The sequence below is a fragment of the Petaurus breviceps genome, unplaced genomic scaffold (genome assembly GCF_028583685.1).
Source record: "Petaurus breviceps papuanus isolate PSGF00001 unplaced genomic scaffold, PetGlider_PUasm1.0 551, whole genome shotgun sequence".
Taxonomy (NCBI): Eukaryota; Metazoa; Chordata; class Mammalia; order Diprotodontia; family Petauridae; genus Petaurus; species Petaurus breviceps.
This window is the reverse complement of record NW_027186372.1, coordinates 36414599-36435655: the sequence shown is the minus strand read 5'-3', so window position 1 is coordinate 36435655 and position 21057 is coordinate 36414599. Positions and strand designations below refer to the sequence as shown.

Sequence of the window (21057 nt, the reverse complement as noted above, 5' to 3'; positions counted from 1 at the left end):
TTTTGGGAGATAATTCCTATAAGAAAAGAAGGACTAACCTAAAGAGACTAGGAAATTCATCAACCAACTTTGATTTGAAAAATTTATGTATTTCATTCTTTTTTTCATAGTGACAAAGAACTAGGGAGTAAAGGGCTCCCCATGAGTTAGAGAATAGTTGAAGTAATCATCATCTGAATATGATGGAATGCTATTGTGCCATAAGAAATGATGGAAAGGGACAGTCCCAGAGATACCTACAAAGCTTTGCATAAATTAATGCAGAGTGAAGTGAATACAATAAAAACAATTTAAACTATAAAAACAACATTGTAAAGAAAGATAACTTTGAACATCTTAAGAACTCCAATTGATGCAATGACCAATCATGTTTTCAGAGGACTGATGAAGAATATTACCCACATCTTGACAGAGAGGTGACAGACTAAATATGCAGAATGAGGCACATGCTTTTGGGCATGGGCACTGGGAATTTATTTTGTTTTGCTATGAACATTTGTGACAAGATTTTCTAAGGGGGTAGAAGGAGAGAAAATAAATTCTTGTTAACAGGAAAAAAAACTAAGCCCATTGTGTATAGGGGGTAGGGAAGATGTACAGAACTTGGATGTATGTAAGGGACAGTTAACAGAGAATGATTAGAAAGAATGGTGCAGTATGTGGCATATAGTAAGTGCTTAATTAATGTTTGTCAGCTAACTGTCAGTACTGTAAGAACAGTATCAGGAAGGCTAAAGCATGGAATAAAGCATTGATTCTGGCAAGAAAAGTTAAGGATAATAAAAAGGTTATATGTGTATGTAGGTATATATGTGTATATATGTATACACACACATATGGAAAAAGTAATGATCAAAAAATGAATAGGACTATTGCTTGAGATGGGTAGGGTGACGAAAACTATAGTGAGAAGGTACTGCTCCTCAATTTTAATCTTCCTTCTATTTTCATTCTTGTGAAGAACCATCCTTGGAGTGGAAAGGACAGAACAAAAATGACTAATGGGGAGTGGAGCTGTCAAAAAAGTAGAAATTAAATGTGACTGTTGTCTAGATAATGACATCTCATTGGAAGGTCAGTCCTTTGAGCTAGTGTATCAGTTCATGTATCTGGGACAGGCACCACAGATGGACAGTGAATTGGACCCAAAACTGCATATGAGGAAAAGTGGGCTAGATTCCATTTGGGAGATTGTGCAATGCATCTAACAATCTCAAGCTGTTCACTGGTGGGGAAAAACAAAAACAAAACTAAGACTATCTTTTTAACCCAATTATCTCAGTGATACCCTATAGTTGTAATCTTAAAATACCTCAGTGCTCCAAAAGAAATCAAAAGAGAGGTGCAGAACGAGCATTTTCCCTACAACTGATTATCTCAGAGAGTTTCCTAGAAAACCAAAAGACTAAATGAAGTGTTCAGAGTCACACACCCAGTATGTGTCAGAGACAAGACTTGAACCTGGGTCTTCCTGATCCAAAGCACTCTTTCCTTCTGCCATTCCAAGAAGGCCCTAATTGCACATAGAGATTATTAATAAGTGTGTATTAAGTTGAATAGAATAAATGAGCCACTGTTTTACCTTATGAATTTTGAAATGCAGAGAAACTCGGATTTCTGTCTCATGTAATATTGCAAACTCTAAACTATCTAAAGGAGGTGTGTTTGGTTGGAGGCTAGATTCTGTATGCACCTTTCCTCCCTTTCCAAGTATACTTTTTGAGGTAAAATCTATCCAAAAGGAAGGATAAAGTCACAGCAAGGCCTATATACAAGTTGAATATAATCTATCTATCCTCTGACAGTGGGTAGAACAAAGCCATAATTTAATGTTGGTGCTTGTTCTGTTGCTATAGTGAGCTGCCGTTTTTCATGCTCAAAGACCACATATTCCTGGAAAAGCAAACACGACCTGGTTTCAGCTCTGCTTCTAACATTGAGTGTTTTGTGTTTTTCCCAAATTGGGTAGCTTTGGCTCCTATAGAGTACTATAGGGTGAAGTTGACGAAATCTAAGTGACAGGAAGGCTTTGTTGAACTGACCTGAAGTGAATTGAATTGTATAGAAGTAGCAATTTCAAGCCACAGAAGAATCTCTTTCAGATGTAGTTGAAAAGTTGTAGTAAGGGTCCCAGATCTCATCAGAAGACCTGGGTTCCAGTCCCACATCTGCCATTTACTAGCCATGTGACTTTGACCATGTGAATTTTACTTCTCTGAAACTCAGTAACCTTCTCTACAAAGTGAAGGTAGTAATACTGGAGTGATGGGAGTATAGGAGACCAGTCACTTATTGGAAGAACCACCCTTTCCCTGTGATATATCTAAGACAGCTGAGACCCCAGCTTGACATTTTTTTCTTTTCTTTTTTTTTTGGAGGGCAATTGGTGTTAAGTGACTTGCCCAAAGTCACACGGCTAAGTAAGTATGTTAAGTGTCTGAGACCAGATTTGAACTCAGATCCTCCTGACTCTAGGGCCAGCATTCTATTCACTGCACCACCTAGCCGCCTCAGGTTGACCTTTTCAAAGACTTTCTTTTCCTTGAACTCTCAGACCAGAATGTCTCTCCCCTTCCCTTAAGAATGGTTAACGGTAGCTTGCCATATGAAGCACATATTGTTCAGGTGACCTGAAAGGAATATTACTGGACCTCAGGTTCCTGTCTTGTCTTTCTCTTTCCTTTTCTGAACACAGGACAGAAGCTAGAGTTTCTAAGAATGGACTTGCCCTGCCCATTATATAGTAGCTAGGGCAGCTACATTTATAGAGTCCCTACAGAAGCACCTGGCCATGACAAATGTGTTTGCATGGGTTTGAGATATAAATTCAAGTACACTGGTCCTGAGCCCAAGCATTCTGTGTAGAGGAAGAGAGATTTTGAATACCTTAAGCAGGATGATCCTGGAATATAATTTTTATTTCTATATATATTTATATTAAATATATTTATATTAAATATATATTTATAAATATAATATTTACTAAGCAGCCCTAGCTTTGTGATTTAGTCCTGTGGGTGACCCCAAGTTCTAGAGATGGAGTGTTTGAGTCTCCTGGAGAGAGATTTCCTAAACTATGTGTCTCTTAAAGAAGTATTTCCCTATAGTCAAAGTACTATAGCCATGCTATGTTGGTGGGTAAGAGGTGGTTAGTGAAATACGGACTTTGTCAGCTCTCTTCGATAACTGAGCTGCATTGAAGGGGTTGTTTATTCAGTAGACTCCAAAGTGGCTTCACCTTCAGAAGTTCAATGATATATGAGTGTTTTGTGTTGATTCTTTAATCTGGTCATGTACTGTGAGTCCTTTGCATCTTAATGCACTTTCAAGAAGGGAGTGGGGATGGTGAAATAAAAGCTACCCATTCCCAGCAGACATTTATATTGAGTGCCTGCACCACAATTGGGGCCCTTATTCCCCACATTTGGGGAAACCTAAACACAAACAGTAACATGAGTATATATTTTGAGATTTTCCTGGAGTGATCTAGGTAGGGGCTCTGAGCTGAAAAGAGAAAACAGCCTTCTTGGGGTCAGCCCTTACAACCAGACCCAGTCCATGTAAGCCCAAAGTCTTGAGATTGGGGTGGGGGGGAGTACAGAACAGCCCTTAATGATGGGCTATGAATTTACTATTTGTCCTGTCAGCCTTATGGGCTTGCTGTCAGGAAATGAGCAAATGAGGCAAGGTATATAAAGTTCTTTGTAGAATAATAGATAAATTCAGTGATGAGAATGATGGGTACAATTGCATTTCAATAAAAACAATTTTTAAATGTGAGATATATGAAATACATATAATGTAGGTTACATAAAATACATATAATGACGATATAACTCAGTCACATCATTGAGACTGGCCTCTCCATCTCAGCCTGAATTATGGAGGTTTTGCTTACTACTTAGTATACAACTCAAGAAGGAGCTGGAATAAATGAGTAATAATATCTTACTTTCTGCCATTTTACATTCAACACTGGCCTCCTCAGTAAACTGAGTTGTCACACATGGAAGTGGCTTCAGGCAAAGAAGGTCAGGACTGGAATTCTTTCTCTTCTCTCTAATTGACTGGAAATAAAGGTATGAATACCATGGATTATCCCTAGAACTTGAGGCCCTAACACTTCACTAGGACCTGAGATTTTTAAGGACATATTCACTAGGGCACTTCAGCTACCAGGTTGCTAATAGTCACTCATCCCATCAAGTGGGTGTGCTGGGCAGTGGTGAAAGTGAATTGAAAAGGCATAATGAATTTTTAAAAAGTCAACTTCGATTTAAAGGGCTACACATATAGGTTATTCTGTTTACTAGCTGTGATACATTAATTAATCTGTTCTCTCATCCATAAAGGTAGCCTTAAATTCAACAATCTATTGAGTAATAATATCTTTTAAATTTATAGGTTTCTATTGATGTCATTCTTTTTTTAAGTTTTTTCTTATTTATTTATATCTTAAAATTAAATTTTATGCTTATTTTTAGTTTACATCATTCATTTCCACAAGATTCTGAGTTACAGATTTTCTACCTGTCTTTCCCCTACCCACCATCCCAAAACAGCAAGCTCACTGTATACCCCCTCTCCCAATTTACTGTCTCCTGTATCTTCCCCCATTCCCCCTCCAACTTTCTGGTAAGGCAAGATTGATCTCCATACCCCAGTGCCTGTATATTTTATTTCCCAGTTGCATGTAAAAATCATAATCATAATAATTTTTTTAAACATTTGATTTTAAAACTTTGAATTCCAGATTCTTTCCCTTCCTCCCTCATCACCCAACCTTACTGGGAAGATAAGCAATTCAATATAGGTTGTACTTGTGTAGCTACACAAAACATTTCCATAGTGGATATATTGTGAAAGAGTGACTGTATTTCCCTCCATCCTATCCCACCCCCCACTTGTTCTATTCTCTACTATTCTCTACAGGGTCACCTGTCCATTTTCAAAAGTGTGTGCTTCTAACTACCCTCCCCCCCAACATGCCCTCCCCTCCATCATCCCCCCCTCTCATCCCCTTCCCCCCTACTCTCCTGTGGGGCGAGATACCCTATTTAGTATGTATGTCATTCCCTCCCTAAGCCAAATTAAATGAGAGTAAGCTTGACCCATTTCCTTTTGCCTTTCTTTTATGTATACATATATATATATATATATAGGAGGGTATACACGCACATGAATACATATGTGAGTATGTGTATATATATGTACAAGTAAACATAGACAGAGGGCACAGAATCAATTGAATAGGAAGGGATGATACTTAAAAGGTGAAATTGAGAGGAGAGAGGAATATAATGTGAGGAGATATGGAGAGACAGAATGGGTAAATTATCTCATATAGAAAAGGCAAGGGAAAACTGTTACAATGGAGGGGAAGAAAGGAAAGGCAAAATATATAGGCAAATATATATGTGTATATATATGTATATATATATATATACATTTATATTTCCTTCAACTAGCCTCATGCTGAAAAAAGTTTCATATGTTACAATCATCATTGTTTTCCATGCAGGAATGTAAATAGTTCAACTTTGATAAGTTCCTTATGATTTCTTTTTCCTGTTTACCTTCTCATGCTTCTCTTGCTTCTTGTATCTGAATGTCAAATTTTCTATTCAACTTTGGTTTTTTCACCAAGAAAGCTTGAAAGTCCTCTATTCCACTGAATGACCATATTTTCCCCCTGAAACATGATACTCAGTTTTGCTGGGTAGGTGATTCTTGGTTTTAATCCCAGTTCCTTTGACCTCCGGAATATCATATTCTAAGTCCTTCTACCCCTCAATGTAGAAGCTGCCAGATCCTGTGTTATCCTGGTTGTGTTTCCACAATATTCTAATTGTTTCTTCTTGGCTGCTTGTAATATTTTCTCCTTGATCTGGGAACTCCGGAACCTGGCTATAATATTCCTAGGAGTTTTCTTTTGGGGATCTTTTTCAAGAGGTGATCAGTGGATTCTTTCAACCTCTATTTCACCCTGTGGTTCTAAAACATCAAGACAATTTTCCTTGAGAATTCCTTGAAGGATGATTTCTAGGTTCTTTTTTTGAACATGGCTTTCAGGTAGTCCAATAATTTTTAAATTATCTCTTCTGGATATGTTTTCCAGGTCAGTGGTTTTTCCAATGAGATATTTCACATTGCCTTTTCTATTTTTTCATTTGTTTGGATCTGTTTAATAGTATCTTGAGTTCTCATAAAGTCACTAGCTTCCGTTTGCTCCAATCTAATTCTGAAGGAATGATTCTCTTCAGTGAGCTTTTGAGATTCTTTTTCCACCTGGCAAATTTGGCTTTTTAAGGCATTCTTCTCCTCATTGGCTTTTGCCATTTTGTTAGTCTATTGTTTAAGGCGTTACTTTCTTCAGTCAGGTTGTTGACTCTCTTTTCATGATTTTTTTGCACCATTCTCATTTCTCTTCCCAATTTTTCCTCCACTTCTCTTATTTGGTTTTCAAAATGCTTCTTAAGCTCTTCTATGGCCTGTAGCCAGTTCATATTTTTCTCGGAAGCTTTTGGTGCAGGAGTTCTGTCTTTGTTGTCTTCCTGCCATTCCATGCTTTGATCATTTTTGTCCCCCAAAAAGGAGACCAAAGTGGGATTGCTGTGCTTGCTTGGCTTACTTTGCTTGTTTATGTTGCCACTCAATTACTTGACTTTTGAGCTTTTTGCCACAGTCAAATTCTGCTTCCAGAGAAGAGAGCTTTGTCCTAAATCGCTGGGGTTCTCACAGATGCCAGAGCTATTAGTTGGGTGCCTTCCAGAAGCCTTCACAGGTTCTGGAACTTGGTCATGCAGCCCAGGACCTCCACCCAAGATAGCAATCCAGATCCAAGCAGGTTAAAGCAAGAGCAATTACCCCTCAGAAAGGTTGCTTGGTTCCCCTACAATCTGCAGTCCAGGACCTCTGAAGCAGCCACATGGTGGTGGCACCATGCCTCAACTGCTTTTCCCTCCAGGGGCAAAGGCTAGACTGCACTCTCAGTCCCCCTGTTCCCAAAGTCCACATTGACCTTTTACTTTGCCTTTGGCATTTATGGATTGATAATTCTGGAAACCTACACAACTGCTGGTGATCCACTTTCCCTAAGTTCCTCCAGCCAAGGCTGGCTGGGTCCACCCTGGGGCTAAAACCTGCAGACTCAGGCGGGGCTGGGCACGGCTCCCAGCATGCTGTGATGAACCCTTTCTGTCTGCCTTCCAGGCTGTCTTCAGCGGGAGGTTTGTTTCTCTCTGTCACTTTGTGGGTTCTGTAGCTCTAAAGTTTATTTAGAGTCATATTTTGTAGGTGGTTATGGGGGGAGCTCAGGGAATTTTCCTGCTTCTATGCTGCCATCTTGGCTCCATCCCCCAATATCTCATATTCTTAAGTCACTTAGATTTCCACCATTTCTCTCTCCCTCCTTTGCCCAGAGAGTTTAAAAATAATTTTTTAAATCAGCAAAATCAATCAATACATTAAAAAATCAAATAATATATGCAATCTTTCCCACTCACTGTCCCTTACTCCTCTATACAGGAAAAGGGAGAGGTATCTTCTCATATCTCTTTTTGGGGTCAGGCTTGTTTTTTTATAATATTACAGCATTCACTTCAGTTGTTTGGTGGTGTTTATTCTTAACATTTACATAGATGTAGTATCTCTGCAAATGTTATAAATGTTTTCCTGTCTCTTTTTGCATCAATTCATGTAAGTCTTTCCATACTTCTCTGTTTATATCATCATTATTTCCTACAGCAAGGTAATATTGTATTACATAACATTCATCTTTTGTTGTTGTTTGGTTGTGTCTGACTTTTCATGACCCCATATGAATTTTCTTAGCAAAGATAATGGAGTGGTTTTCATTTCCATCTCCAACTCATTTTACAGATGAGAAAACTGAGGTTAACAGGGTGAAGTGACTTGCCCAGGGTCACATAGCTAGTAAGTGACTGAGGTCAGATTTGAACTCAAGAAGATGAGTCTTTTTTGACTCCAGGCCTGGCACTCTATCCACTGAACGACCTAGCTGCCCTTAACATTCATCTGCCACAATTGATTTAGCCATTCCACAGTCAACTGGCATCTACTTTGCTTCCTGTTCTTTGCTACCACAAAAAGTGCAGCTAGAAACACTCTGCTGTGTATGTACCTTTTCTTTTGTCAGTGACCTCCTTGGGGGATATCTGTACCTAACAGTAGAATCTCTGGTCAAAAAGCATGGATGTTTTCACCATTCTATTTGCATAATTCCAAATCATTTTTCAAATTCACAGCTCCAACAATGCACTGCTGTGCTCATTTTTCCCCACCCCCTACAAAATTAAATATTTCCATCTTCTGTCAGTTTGCCAAATTGCTGGGTTTGAGGTAAACTTTGGGGTTGTTTTGATTTGAACATTATTTCATATGGTTGTTAACACTTGGCACTCGTTTTTGTGAGAAAACAAGTATTAGGCACATACTATGTGCTAGGGATACAGAGAAACAAAAACAAGTTGCCTGCCCTCAAGGAACTCACATTCTAATGCAGGAGAAAATATGCAAACAACTATGTACATAAAAGATAGATGCAATGTAAATGGGGAAGGAAGGTAAGATGGGAGGGGGGGGGGCCAGAAAGGCCCCTTGCAGAAGGTGGGATTTGAGTTGAATCTTAAAGGAAGCCAGGAGACAGTGGTGAGGAAGGAATGTAATACAGGCATGGGAGGCATCTAATGAAAAGGCACAGAATTGTATGAGAGGAGCGACAAGGCCAGTGATCCTGGAGAAGAGCTGGAGGAAAGCAATGCTTGGAAAGATAGAAAGAGTTTAAAAGGTTATAAAATACATTTATATTTGATTCTAGAGGTAATAACGGGCTGCTGATAGAGTTTATTGGGGTCACCAAGAGTTGGTCACAAACAACACAACAGAGTTTATTGATGGTCAGGCCTGAACTTTAGGAAGCTTACTTTGGCACCTGAGTGGGAGGATGTGATGGAATGGGAAGAGACTTGAAGGAAAGAAACAAATGAGCAGGCTGGTGCCCCAGTCTAGAGGTGAAGCAATGAGGTCCTGCACCAGAGCAGACTGTGTGGGCATCATCTCCATTTCTATTATTGTTTCTGGAATTTTATTGTTATTATATAGAAAAGGTGTTGATTCTGTTACCCAATGAACACTTATTAAGTTCCTATTATGTGCAAGGGGCTAAGCTAGTTGCTGAGGGTACCAAAGGCAAAATGGAAAATAATCCCTGCCCTCAAGAATCTTACAGACTTCAGGAGAGTGAATCACCAGCAGCTGGGGTAGTTTCCAGACTGCTCAACCCATAAATGCCAAAGAGAAAGCAAAAGGTCAGTGGGGAACTCTGTTGAAACTGGGTGATGGAAGAACACAGTCCAGCCCCTGCCCCAGGTGTGAGAGGTGCTGCAGCTACAGCTGCTGCCAGGTGGCTGCCTCCAGAGCTCTTGGCCTGAAGATAGTAAGGGGACCAAGCAACCATTCAGAGGGTAATTGCTCTTACTTTGACCTACCTGGATCTGGGTAGGGTCTTGGGCAGTGGTCCTGGGGTGAAAAATGCAAGTGTGCCAGAGCTTGTGGTGGCTGTAGAGAGGGCGCCCTCCTCAGACCTCTGATAACATTTGCGAAAACCCCGGCAATTTTGGACACAGCTCTCTCCACTCTGGAAGCAGAGTTCTACTGTGGCAAAGAGCTCAAAAGTCAAGTAATTGGCTGGCAAGATGAAGAAGCACAATCAGACCACAGAATCCTTTTTTGGGGACAAAAAGATCAAAACATCTAACCGGACGTCAACAAAGTAAAAACTCCTGCATCAAAAACTTCCAAGAAAAATGTGAACTGATTACAGGCCATGGAGCAATTCAAGAAGGATTTTGAAAAGTATTGATGAAACTTATTTTGCACCTATCTTCCCAGTACACCTCACATGAAGAGAAAACTGAGTCTAAAAACCTTTGTTTAGTTTTATCTTCTTATAAATTTCTCTTTATTTTATAATTTAATTTATGAAATAAAACAAGCATTTCCATAACATAGTAAAATTCTTTAAAAGATGATTGCACATGAAATTACAAATCTATTATGTGCAACGTGCTATTCTTTTAAATAAATAATAAAGTTAACATGTAAGTTTCTTTTTTTTCCCTTTTTTTCTTCCCCCTCCACCCTAGAGACGGCTGCCATTAGATACAAATATGTATATATATGCAAAATCATTTTATACATGCTTTTATTTTTCAGTTCTTTTTCCGGATTCAGATAGCATCTTCTTTCATAGGTCCATAAAATATACCCATAGGTCCATATAAATACCCATAATTTGGGTATTTATAATAGTCAAAATTACTTAGTAGCTCAAAGTTGTTCTTAAAACAACCTTGATGTTACTATATACAATGTTCTCCTGGTTCTTCTCATTTTGCTTTTCATTATTTCATGCAAGTCTATCTATATTTTTCTAAAAATCTCTGTATAATGACACAAAAAACCTCAAGTGGTTAGTCAACAAAAACTTACCATGTTGTCATTTTTGTTTCTTTTACAGTCAACTTTGATCACTTTGAAATTTTGCGTGCCATTGGGAAAGGCAGTTTTGGAAAGGTAAGGATCAAGACTGAATTGACCCTTTACTAGCAAACCAAAGCAGCAAGGATATCCAGACTGTTTATCTGATGAGATCATAACGGAAAATACTCTAGAGACTAATGATCTGATAGAGGGTCTCTGTGTACTAGAATGCTCCTACTTTTGTGACTTTGCATAAGGGGTCCCCCATGTCTGGATTGCCAGACTACTTCATTTCTACTTTGTAGAATGTCTAATTTCCTTCAAAGTACAAGCCTTAAGGAAAACATAGCAGATGCCCATCCAGAACAGTTCCAGTGCCCCCTACCTCCCAATCCATTCTACCCTCTAGGTGCCCTTCCTCTCTTAGAAGAGACCCATCACAAAACTCTTACCCCAAGACTACCTAAGCCATAACTAGTCAAAAAAAGTTTCTGCAACCAAAATTTAAGGGCTTCCCTTAGTACCACCATCTAGGGCTACAAATCTCACTCACCTGCATAGTATTAAAGAGACACTCCCTGGAATCCCATGTAGCACTTCACAAAGACCAGATCAGCTGACTCCTTAGAGTCCAGATCCTCCAGAAAATCATTCTTCTCTCCTCTACTTCTTCCCTGCCTCTAATTTTGACAGAAAAGCTCCCTGTTTACCTCCTCACTTTTGCTGTTGCTCATAGCCCTTTTCCAACTCCCTACTGAGCTATTCTCATTAAAGGACTGTAATCAAAGAAAGAGCTGCTCTCACACAGGAACAAGGCCAAAGCCAAAGACTTCGCCTCTCAGGTTCTGCCTCCTATACAAGCTCCTTTCTTATCATATTCCCCATACCCCCACCAGCATTAGAACACTGTTCTTAAAATTATATTGTCCAATAAATCTCCTTGAGGGTAAAGACTGGTTTTGGGGTTTTTTTTGCATCCTCAGTGGTTATTACAGACCCATGTACATAATAGACTTACAATAAATACTTGCTAAATCAAATTGAATTGAACATCCTTGTAATATATTAGAGACTTTCACTAGGATTTAAGGAATGTCTATCTCTTATACCTAGATATTGAACAAATACTCATCACTAAAACATATGGAATTAAAGTCAAGACTACTCATTGGGCTCCTGTGTGAAAGACCTTTATTAATTCATCAACAAATATTTACTAAGCAGTTGTGATGTACAAGAGAGGCAATATGGTAGGCATGGGAAAAGAACAAAATCTCCCTTATACTAAAGGGAAAAAAATTTTTTTAAAGCAACAACCACCCAGTTTTATTATCAGGAGCTCCAGCAGTAGTTGATTTGACAAAGCAACTTTCAGGACTTCTGTGGTTCAGGGAAAATGCTTTCAGACAAAATTCTTCAATCCTTTAGCAGAAGTTGTATGAGTGTGTGTGTGTGTGTGTGTGTGTGTTTAATCCTAAACCTAATTATATTGATATGCACACATATTTCTTTTTTTCTTGTTTTGCATACATATTTCTATATATAATCCTTGCAAAAATGAAATACTAACCAGTAGGGAATATCAGAAATGAAGTACTAAGTGAAAGTCTAGGTGAAGACAAAAAATCAAGAGAAGTTTGGTTGCTGATTAGGGATCGTGGAACCTAGCAGATATTTTTTCCAGTCTTTCATTTGAGTTATTCTAGAATGCATTTTGTGACATAGCATACCTTAGGCACTAATACTGAAAATGAAATTACTAATTCCTCTATCTTCTCCTCCCCTCTTCCAATTCCTATAACATCTTTTCACATCTGCCATTTTTTTTAAGGCACTCACCTCGAACTCCTTTGGGAACATATTAAATTTAAGACCTGATCACCTTATGGAGATTAGAGTCTAGAAGGGAAGAGTACACAGAGATAACTATAATACACTATAATAAAGTTAAATGGTTTAAAAGAAGTGATTAGAGCTTAGAGTGTACAGAACCAGCCTCAAAGCCAGGAAGACTTAAGCTTAAGTCCCAAGTCTGACACGTTGCCTGTTTAACACTGGGCAAGTCACTTAACCTCTCAATGGTCTAGACAACTAAGACAATAAATTGCAGAGAAGGTGTTGACCTTCACTGATAAAGGTCATTCTCTCCTCTAGGAGCTCCTTATATTAATGAAATCACAGGTCCACTCTTTCTCACTAACCCTAAAAGCATTAAAAAGAGACAAAACAGAGTGTTTTGTCCAAGGAGGGAAAAGGTTATTACTATCCAGAACACTGGAGAAAAACTAATGGAGGAAGCAACATCTGGGTTGTGAAGATTACAGAAATTTTCCATATTGTTCACACTGACTGTTAGATCTCATCTCAGCAAAAAGGGATTCAGGGCAATCTAGTTTAGGTTTTAATGATAGTATAAAGTTTCAAAGCTTTCTCCCAAAAAAATCACCAAAATGTCTGATAAAATAAATGGGAAGGAGTTTGAGAAAATATGAATGCTGAATTAACACTGTTCAGGAGACCTGAAAATATTTTTCTTTAGATCTGATTAGAAGTCTTAAAAAATGGAACTTTTCAGAGTCATAAGCTGGACAAGGAAACCCTGCCAGCACTACTAAAAAGGAGTTCTACATTTCTTTTCTCTACCTCCAACATGATATTGTTTCTCTTAATCAGTTCCTCACTTGGATTTGCTCTATCAGGTCTGCATTGTACAGAAGAATGATACCAAGAAGATGTATGCCATGAAGTACATGAACAAACAGAAGTGTGTTGAGCGCAATGAAGTAAGAAATGTCTTCAAGGAGCTTCAGATCATGCAATGTCTGGAACACCCCTTTCTGGTTAATTTATGGTAAGTATTTTTCTCTTGAGATTTTGGAGATTGGGGTTCTCTGGAGTCCATTTCCACCACTATCAGCACACAGACACACACACATGCACACACAGAGCTTTGTTCCAGTTCCCTATAAGGTCCTTGAGGGCAAAGAATATTTCATATGTTTTGTCTTTGTATCCTCAGTACCTTGCCCTTTTATTTTTGTCCAAACCTGTGGTTTCATTGATAAAAATGAGGACTTTTCAGTGAGGAATGCTCTCTATTAATGTCAATTAGCAGCTACATTGCAATCTATAGCCTTAGTCCAGGATTCACCATTTTTTTGTGTCTAGTCCCCACTGGCAGTCTGGGGAAGCCTGGAGACCCCTTTTCAGAATAATGTTTTTATTTTTTAATAGTATTTTATTTTTTAATAAAAGACAATTTTTGGCATTCATTTTTACAAGATTTTGAATTCCAGATTTTTCTCCCTCCCTTACTCCCCTCCCCTCTTCTGAAAATGGTAGGCAAATTTGATACAGGTTGTATATGAACAATCATGTAAAATATAGTTCCATATTAGTCAGAGTTGTGAAAGAAGAAATATATCAAAAGAAAAAAAAGTGAAAGAATAAAGTAAATGAAAAAAAGGATGCTTCAGTCTGTATTCAGAGTCCATCAGTTCTTTATCTGGATGTAGTTAGCATTTTCCATCATGGGTCATTTATACTTGTCTTGGATCATTATGTTGCTGAGAAGAGCTGAGTCATTCATAATTGATCGTCATACAATGTTGCTGATTCTGTGTACAATGTTTTCCTGGTTCTGCTCATTTCATCTTGCATCAGTTCATGCAAGTCTTTCCAGGTTTTTCTGAAATCTGCCTGTTCATCATTTCTTACTGAACAATAGTATTTCATTATATTCATATACCACAAATTGTTTAGCCATTCCCCAACTAATGGGCATCCTCTCAATTTCCAATATTTTGCCACCACAAAAAGGGTTGCTATAAATATTTTTGTACATGGAGGTCCTCTTCCCTTTTTATGATCTCTTTGTAATACAAACCTAGTAGTGGTATTGCTGGATCAAAGGGTGCACAGTTTGGTTATCCTTTGGGCATAGTTCTAAATTGCTCTCCAGAATGACTGGATCAGTTCACAACTCCACCAGAAGTGCATTAGTGTCTCTATTGTCCCATACCCTCTCCAAAATTTATCATTTTCCTTTTTTGTCATATCAGCCAATCTGATAGTTGTGAAGTGGTACCTCAGAGTTGTTTTAATTTGCATTTATTTAATCAAAAGTGATTTAGAGCACTTCTTCATATGACTATAGATGGCTTTGATTTCTTCCTCTGAAAACTGCCTGTTCATATCCTTTGACCATTTGTCATTTGGGAAACAGAATAGTGTTTTAAAATGCATAAAATAAAATACATAGGATTATAAAGGAAATCATTATTATACCAAAATTATATTGAAATATAGTTAGCTAAATGTTTTGTTTTAAGTTCATAGACACCAAGTTAAAATGCATCATCTTGGAGAGTTACTTGGGAGGTTAAGTGACTTGCCTAGATCATACAGTCAATATGTATTAAATGCAGAATTCAAACCCAATTTATCTTGTCTCTAAAGTCAGATTTCTCACCTCTTTGGCTTGCTGCATCTGGGGCTTAGTATGTGTTTAATTGTTTGTTGAACTGTTGAAATCAATTGTCATCAGAATTTTAAATTTGAGATTGAAATTTTTAAATTTACTTTGGAATCCTCTTCCAAAGCATTTTTCTCACCCATTTATATTTGGTATTATTCAGTCAGTTAGTCAATTAGGATTTATTAGGTTCTTACTATGAGCCAAGCATTGAGCTTAGTGCTGGGAGTACAAATACAAGCAAAAAGAAAGACAGCCCCTGCCTTCAAGAAGTGTACATTCTAATGGAAGAAAACAACACATAAAAGGAAGTTGAAGAGTGGGGTAGGAGGAAGAGATAAAGGTACCTGACATGGGAGCATGGTAAAGGATAACCTGAGTGCATTCTGGAGAGGAATGGCTGGCCTGGGGCTTCCTTCTTAAATTAAAGTTCTGGAAGGAAGCAACCAATCAGAGCAGGCAGCAGGGGCAGGAGGGAAATTCCAATGCATGAATTCCAGACCTGTAATAAGGTTTCAGAATAAAGAGCTGGGGCATAGTAATGCAAGACTATTCTTTAGTTAAAAGCATATTAAGTTGAAAAGAATGATTCAGTGATAAGATTTTCCTCGACTTTGATACCTTATCATTTGAATTGAATGAACACCTGCTTTGCAGATTCAGTCCAAAGTTGTGTCTTTCACAGTAAGACAATAGCCTATAGGTGGGAGCAAATGTGGTGCCACTTTTGGACTAGCGTTTTTCCGTTGACAACAAAATCTTTTCTGACTGAGGACTTTTGTGTGCACAAGTGATTTAAACAATCATTGGTCTTTCCAGCTTATAAAAAGCTCTTATAACTGTCTTTCTCCTTATGATCTTGGCAATTAAACTAGCTTCTCTATAAGATTTGGTGGCAAAAAATAAATAAATAAAAATTTAAAAAAATAAGATTTGGTGGCAGAGTTTTAAGTAGCCCTATGGATTGCTTATTGGTACCCATAAGTTGCCTCTGGGTTACCTATGGGTACTCAGCAAAAAGAAAAAGTCAAGTATTGTTTTTCTTACATCCTTTTAAAAGTTCATTGAAATTTCAAGTGATAATCATATTGTTGTACCCAGAAAACCAAGCAAGACCCGAGTAACAATTTAGAATTGGACCCTTTAATATATGCCATGTTGGCTGATCAGGCCACATAGCAGGCTGACAAGATATCACCCCACCTTCCCAGGTCGTACAGCAGAGATCTCAGGCAAAGCCTCAGCTTTTAAAGGGAGGCCATCCAGCCAACGGTTAGGTATGACATGAGCAGAAACTTGCAGAGGCCAAAAACAGTGATTGGTCGGTACCAAGTCTCCCTGACCCACACCAAGTCTCCCTGACCAGAAGCCTGCCCACCTCTGTGAAGGTGGGCTGACTGGGGAAGGGCCCACATTCCTTGGGGGAGGGTGGAACTGACCTGGCAGTCTGCTCACTTCCCTGAGGGAGGGCTGAGGTTGAAGGATGGGAAAACCAAGCACTAAATATTACTTTGGCTAGAAATCAGGGTAAGACTTAAAGAGTAAGGAAGGATTATGATGTGATCCATAAAATGTTATATAGATTAAAAGAGAAAAAGAGATGAATTATTCAATATTAAAGTCTAACTAAGAAGGGAGATGTGTAAAGCATTACCAGCAAGTAGAAACATACCTGTTTAATGTGTATACATTTATTTTTATTTACTGGGGTGTCTGGGGAGAGGGAGGGAGAGAAAATGTTGGACCACTTATTTCATCAATTGTAGTTAACTTCTAGTATGTAAACTCCGTCCATTAATGCAGATGAGCAACTAGTCTACAACATAGTTTTTTAGAAGTGCCTAGGGTTGAGAGAAATTAAGGGGTTTGCCCACAGTCACACAACTAGTTTATGTCAGAGGCAGACTTGAAACCAGCTCTTCTTGCCTCTGAGACCAGGTCTCTGACCTTTCCACCACACTGCCTTTTCTTTTCTTTATGTAAATTATATGTATTCATTATGTGAACTATTAATTTAGTCCCCAAAACAAATTAAATGTGACTGAAGTTTAAATATGCAGTACCACTCAGTTTTTATAGTCAAGCACAGGCAAAACATCTTTATTCAGTAGATAATAATGGAAACATAATTAAGATTGTATTTTATGCTTACAGATCAACCCTGGGGAACTAATACATAAAACAGGTCATTGTCTTTTTAGAATACAGTGTATTCTATTGTACAGTGAAATCTGTTTATTTAATCAACTCCCAAATGAGAGAGGGAAAGAGGAAAGGAGAGAGAGAGAGAGAGAGAGAGAGAGTCAGTCTGTGTTTCATTTTCCATTTCCTACAGTGGTGTTTTTTTCCCTCATTCTAAATTTGAATTCTCTAACAGCTTAATCTTTGCAGGAGCTACAGTGATTTTATTCTGTCCTTTCATTACCAATATACCATGTGAAATCATTCCGCTCTCCCTGTGCAACCTCGAACAAGATTTTGTCACTACAGGAAATTTTAAGCCAACCTTCACTAATCCAGGGGCTCCTAACATGGGGTCTTTGGACCCCAACAAGGTACGTGGCTAGATTGCAAGGGGTCCATGAACCTGGATGTGGAAAATTATATCTTTATTCTCACTAATGTCTAAGAGAAACTTAGCATTTCCTTCCATTATAAAAGAAAATTATTCTGAAAAGGGGCCCATAGGTTTCACCAGATTGTCAACAGTGTTCAAGACACACAAAAAAGTTAAAAACCCCTTTCATAAGCCCTCACATTTTTTTAAGTTAAGAATTTCTCCTTTAAAAATTCAACCCATTCTTTTGCTTCAATTTACCCAGTGATCTTCCAGTGGAGAAAAACTTCATTTAACCCCTGGAAGCTACTTTTCCTTTCATTATTATAGAATTCATAGTTAGAAGTTCCTTAGAGACCATCTAGTCCAAATCCTTCCTTTTACAAATAAGAAAATTGAGGTCAGAGATTTGAAGTGACTTGGGAAGGTTATACAAGTAGTAGTCAGGTCTTGAACCCAGTGCCCACAACTTCACACCCAGTTCTTTCCTCCATACCATATTTTCCCATCTACTTCCTTCACTTTTATAGGGCTTGCCTTAAATTTTAGGTTGACTTCATCTTGAGTTTTATTATAGTTTAAATTGTTTGCTAATTTGTTTTCCTGACAGAAATTCTCTTCCTTTTAGCATACTGTAGTGCCAATGCAATATTTACAGCACCCACAATCACGATAAAAACCATGACTATACGTATCACATAACAGAATATGCCAAACTCTCCAGATAGAGGATAGCACTGAAGGATTTGTTTAGACACCAGAAAACCAAATCCCAAAACCTATAAGCTGATTCCCTCATAGTACCAAAGATATTCAGAAGCCATAATAACGCTGAGAGCCATGCCATCCTCTGGACTTCTCACAAACCAATATTTACTCACAAAACTCCGTATCTCCTTGCCTGAGCTCCTCCCTCCCCAACTGTCTCCAGCTGTCTCCAACTGCCAAGCTAGCTCTCTACCAACTTCTCTGTGGGCTCTGCTTCTTCTCAGCAAACTCCTCCCACCACAGGCTCCATGTGACTACATTCAGCCTATCAGGGGGCAGCGATTATCTTCACAGCTGGGAAACTTCAAACTCCCCCCACCCCCCCAGGTCTATTAAAGGGCAGGGAAGATCTTCAAATTCCCATTCCCATTACACATACTAAGGAAAGATCTCATATTAGACAACTTTTTATTTCTCTTCTATTATATTCCAGGTTGTGTGAACATGACTGACAGATGGACAAGGGAAAAAAACAGCTTCAGTGGTTCTAGTGAAATCTCACTTAACCAGAATTTAGGGGATAAGGAAGGAAACCTAGCTAATTTAAGTTTTGTTACCTAGGATTTAAGCAGAAGAGTCTTTTTAAAAATTGTTGTTAATTTATTTTTAATTTTCAACATTAACTTCCATAAGATTTTGAGTTCCAAATTTTCTCTCCCTCCCTCCCCAAGACCTTCCCTAAGACAACTTGCAATCTGATACAGGTTCTACATATACATTCATATTAAACATATTTTTACATTAATGAAGTTGTAAAAAATAATCAGAACCAATGGGAGGAACCATAAGAAAGAAGAAACAAACAACATAAAAGAGAAAATAGTATGCTTCAATCTGCAATCAGATTCCATAATTTTTTCTCTGAATGTGGATAACATTTTCCACCATGATTCTTTTGGGGTTGTCTTAGATCCTTGCATTGCTGAGAAGAGTTAAGTCTATCAAAGTTAGTCATTACATAATGTTATTGTTTACAGTCTCCTAGTTTTAAACAGAAGACTTGTAGCAACTGATGGTAAAAGTATTAAACTCTGCTCTTTAAGTTTCCTGCCTTAAAAATATACCAGGGATACTTAGCACCACACCCAGAAATAACTGGCCCTGTAACCTTGACCAAGTTACTTAACCCCAATTGCTTTAAAAAAAAAAAAAAAAAGAATATATATACACCAGGGGCAGCTAGGTGGCGCAGTGAGTAGAGCACCAGCCCTGGAGTCAGGAGGATCTGAGTTCAAATCCAGCCTCAGACACTTAACACACCAAAAAACTAGCTGTGTGACCTTGGGCAAGTCACTTAACCCCAACTGCCCTCCAAAAAGCAAATATATATATATAGCTGGAGGGACAGAGAGAAGGTGGAGCGGGTTATAAAATCTTAACTTTCTGCCATGATTAAGAAGGATTTTATGAGCTTCAAACTAATCATTCTGCAAAGTTATTACTAAAATTGTGGGTATAGAAGATGCTAGAAACTGAACTTAATGTATGTCAAATTAACCCTCAGTTCATCCTGTACTGAGTCAATTTTTTAAAATTCTACTTTACATTTAATCACATCTTTCACAGAAACCTAAGAAATATGCTTTGAAAAAAATTTTTTTGCACCAAGTTCTTGTATAGTCTCAATACAGATCATGAGAACTAGTGAGTCTCATGATTCAAGACACCAAATATCTGAGGTACAAGGAAATTCCAAGAATTTTTTTAAAGAAATTCAATTTCACAAGGCTTTTTTTCTTCTTCAAAGGAACCATTGCCTAAATGGTTGTTCTTTTCCACAAGTTTAATTTTAAAGTTTTCAACCCTGTATTGATCAGATTAAATTTGCACTATCATTGTTAGAACCCCATCAACAGTAGTTTCAGAATTAAAAAACAAAACTAAAAAAAAAAAGGTTTCAGAGATTATCTTCCCTAAAAATATGGGAATATTTTTGCAGCATTTTCCACATACACATTATGGGCTGGCTAGACAAGTTGAGGGCTGAGTTGAGAGGTTGTAGTATTCTCTCTTGATTTCAGTGAATTAGCGTTTTGGCTCTCCCTCCTCAGGCTGCGTTTCCCCCACCCGCACCCTGACTCCCACTCCCATCCCCACCCCCACCCCTTCTCCACGGGGGGCCGCACTGGTGACTTCTGCTACCCAGGAGATGGAGTTGAGAGTCTTATGGTTGGCAAGAGAGTCCTATCAGCGTGGTGCTTCCAAGGAGTAGACTGGCCTCTCAGCCCTTGCTCATGAATATTCAAGTTAGGTCTGGGCCAATCGATGGCAGGCACCTCCCAGAGCTGACCAATCGCATTACTGCGAACAAATTAGACAAGGAAGTATGGAGCTGGAGTCTCCTCGTGCTGCCTAAACCTGGTGCCAAAGCCTGACGACTCTTGAGGTCCTCGAAAGTGCCGGAAGTGCCTTCAGATTTCTCCATATTAGGGTGAGCCACTTCCGGTAATGGCGGAAGTCGTGCCCTGTTCGGTTCTGGAGCGGTAGCCAAGTCTTGTTGACTGACCTGGACGTGGAGGTTTTGTCGTGCGGGGCTTCGGACACTGCGTCTGCCACCGAACAAACGCTAATCGGCTAGGCCTGGACGCCCGCCTCGGGAGTAGAAATGCCGCGGCCTTGAAGTGCTTCAAGCCAGGCGACAGGCTCAGGCACCACGGCGGGTGTGGCCTGTGCTTGTCAGCGGTATTGCCCATGGCCTGAATCGGGTCCAGCCCCAAATACTTGCTGGGCCTTGGGCCTGGAGCCTGCAGTAACG

General features: G+C 38.7%; 1 protein-coding gene across 2 annotated transcripts in view; it reads left to right on the top strand.

The window, feature by feature from the left end:
• The window catches only part of STK32A (serine/threonine kinase 32A), a 155095-nt gene that overhangs the window by 35715 nt on the left and 98323 nt on the right, over positions 1 to 21057 (top strand). For both annotated transcript variants that reach the window (XM_069102656.1, XM_069102657.1), the window contains exons 3-4: positions 10541 to 10596; positions 13203 to 13354. In XM_069102656.1, coding sequence (XP_068958757.1) covers positions 10541 to 10596; positions 13203 to 13354 — 208 coding nt within the window. The remainder of the gene's footprint in view (positions 1 to 10540; positions 10597 to 13202; positions 13355 to 21057) is intronic.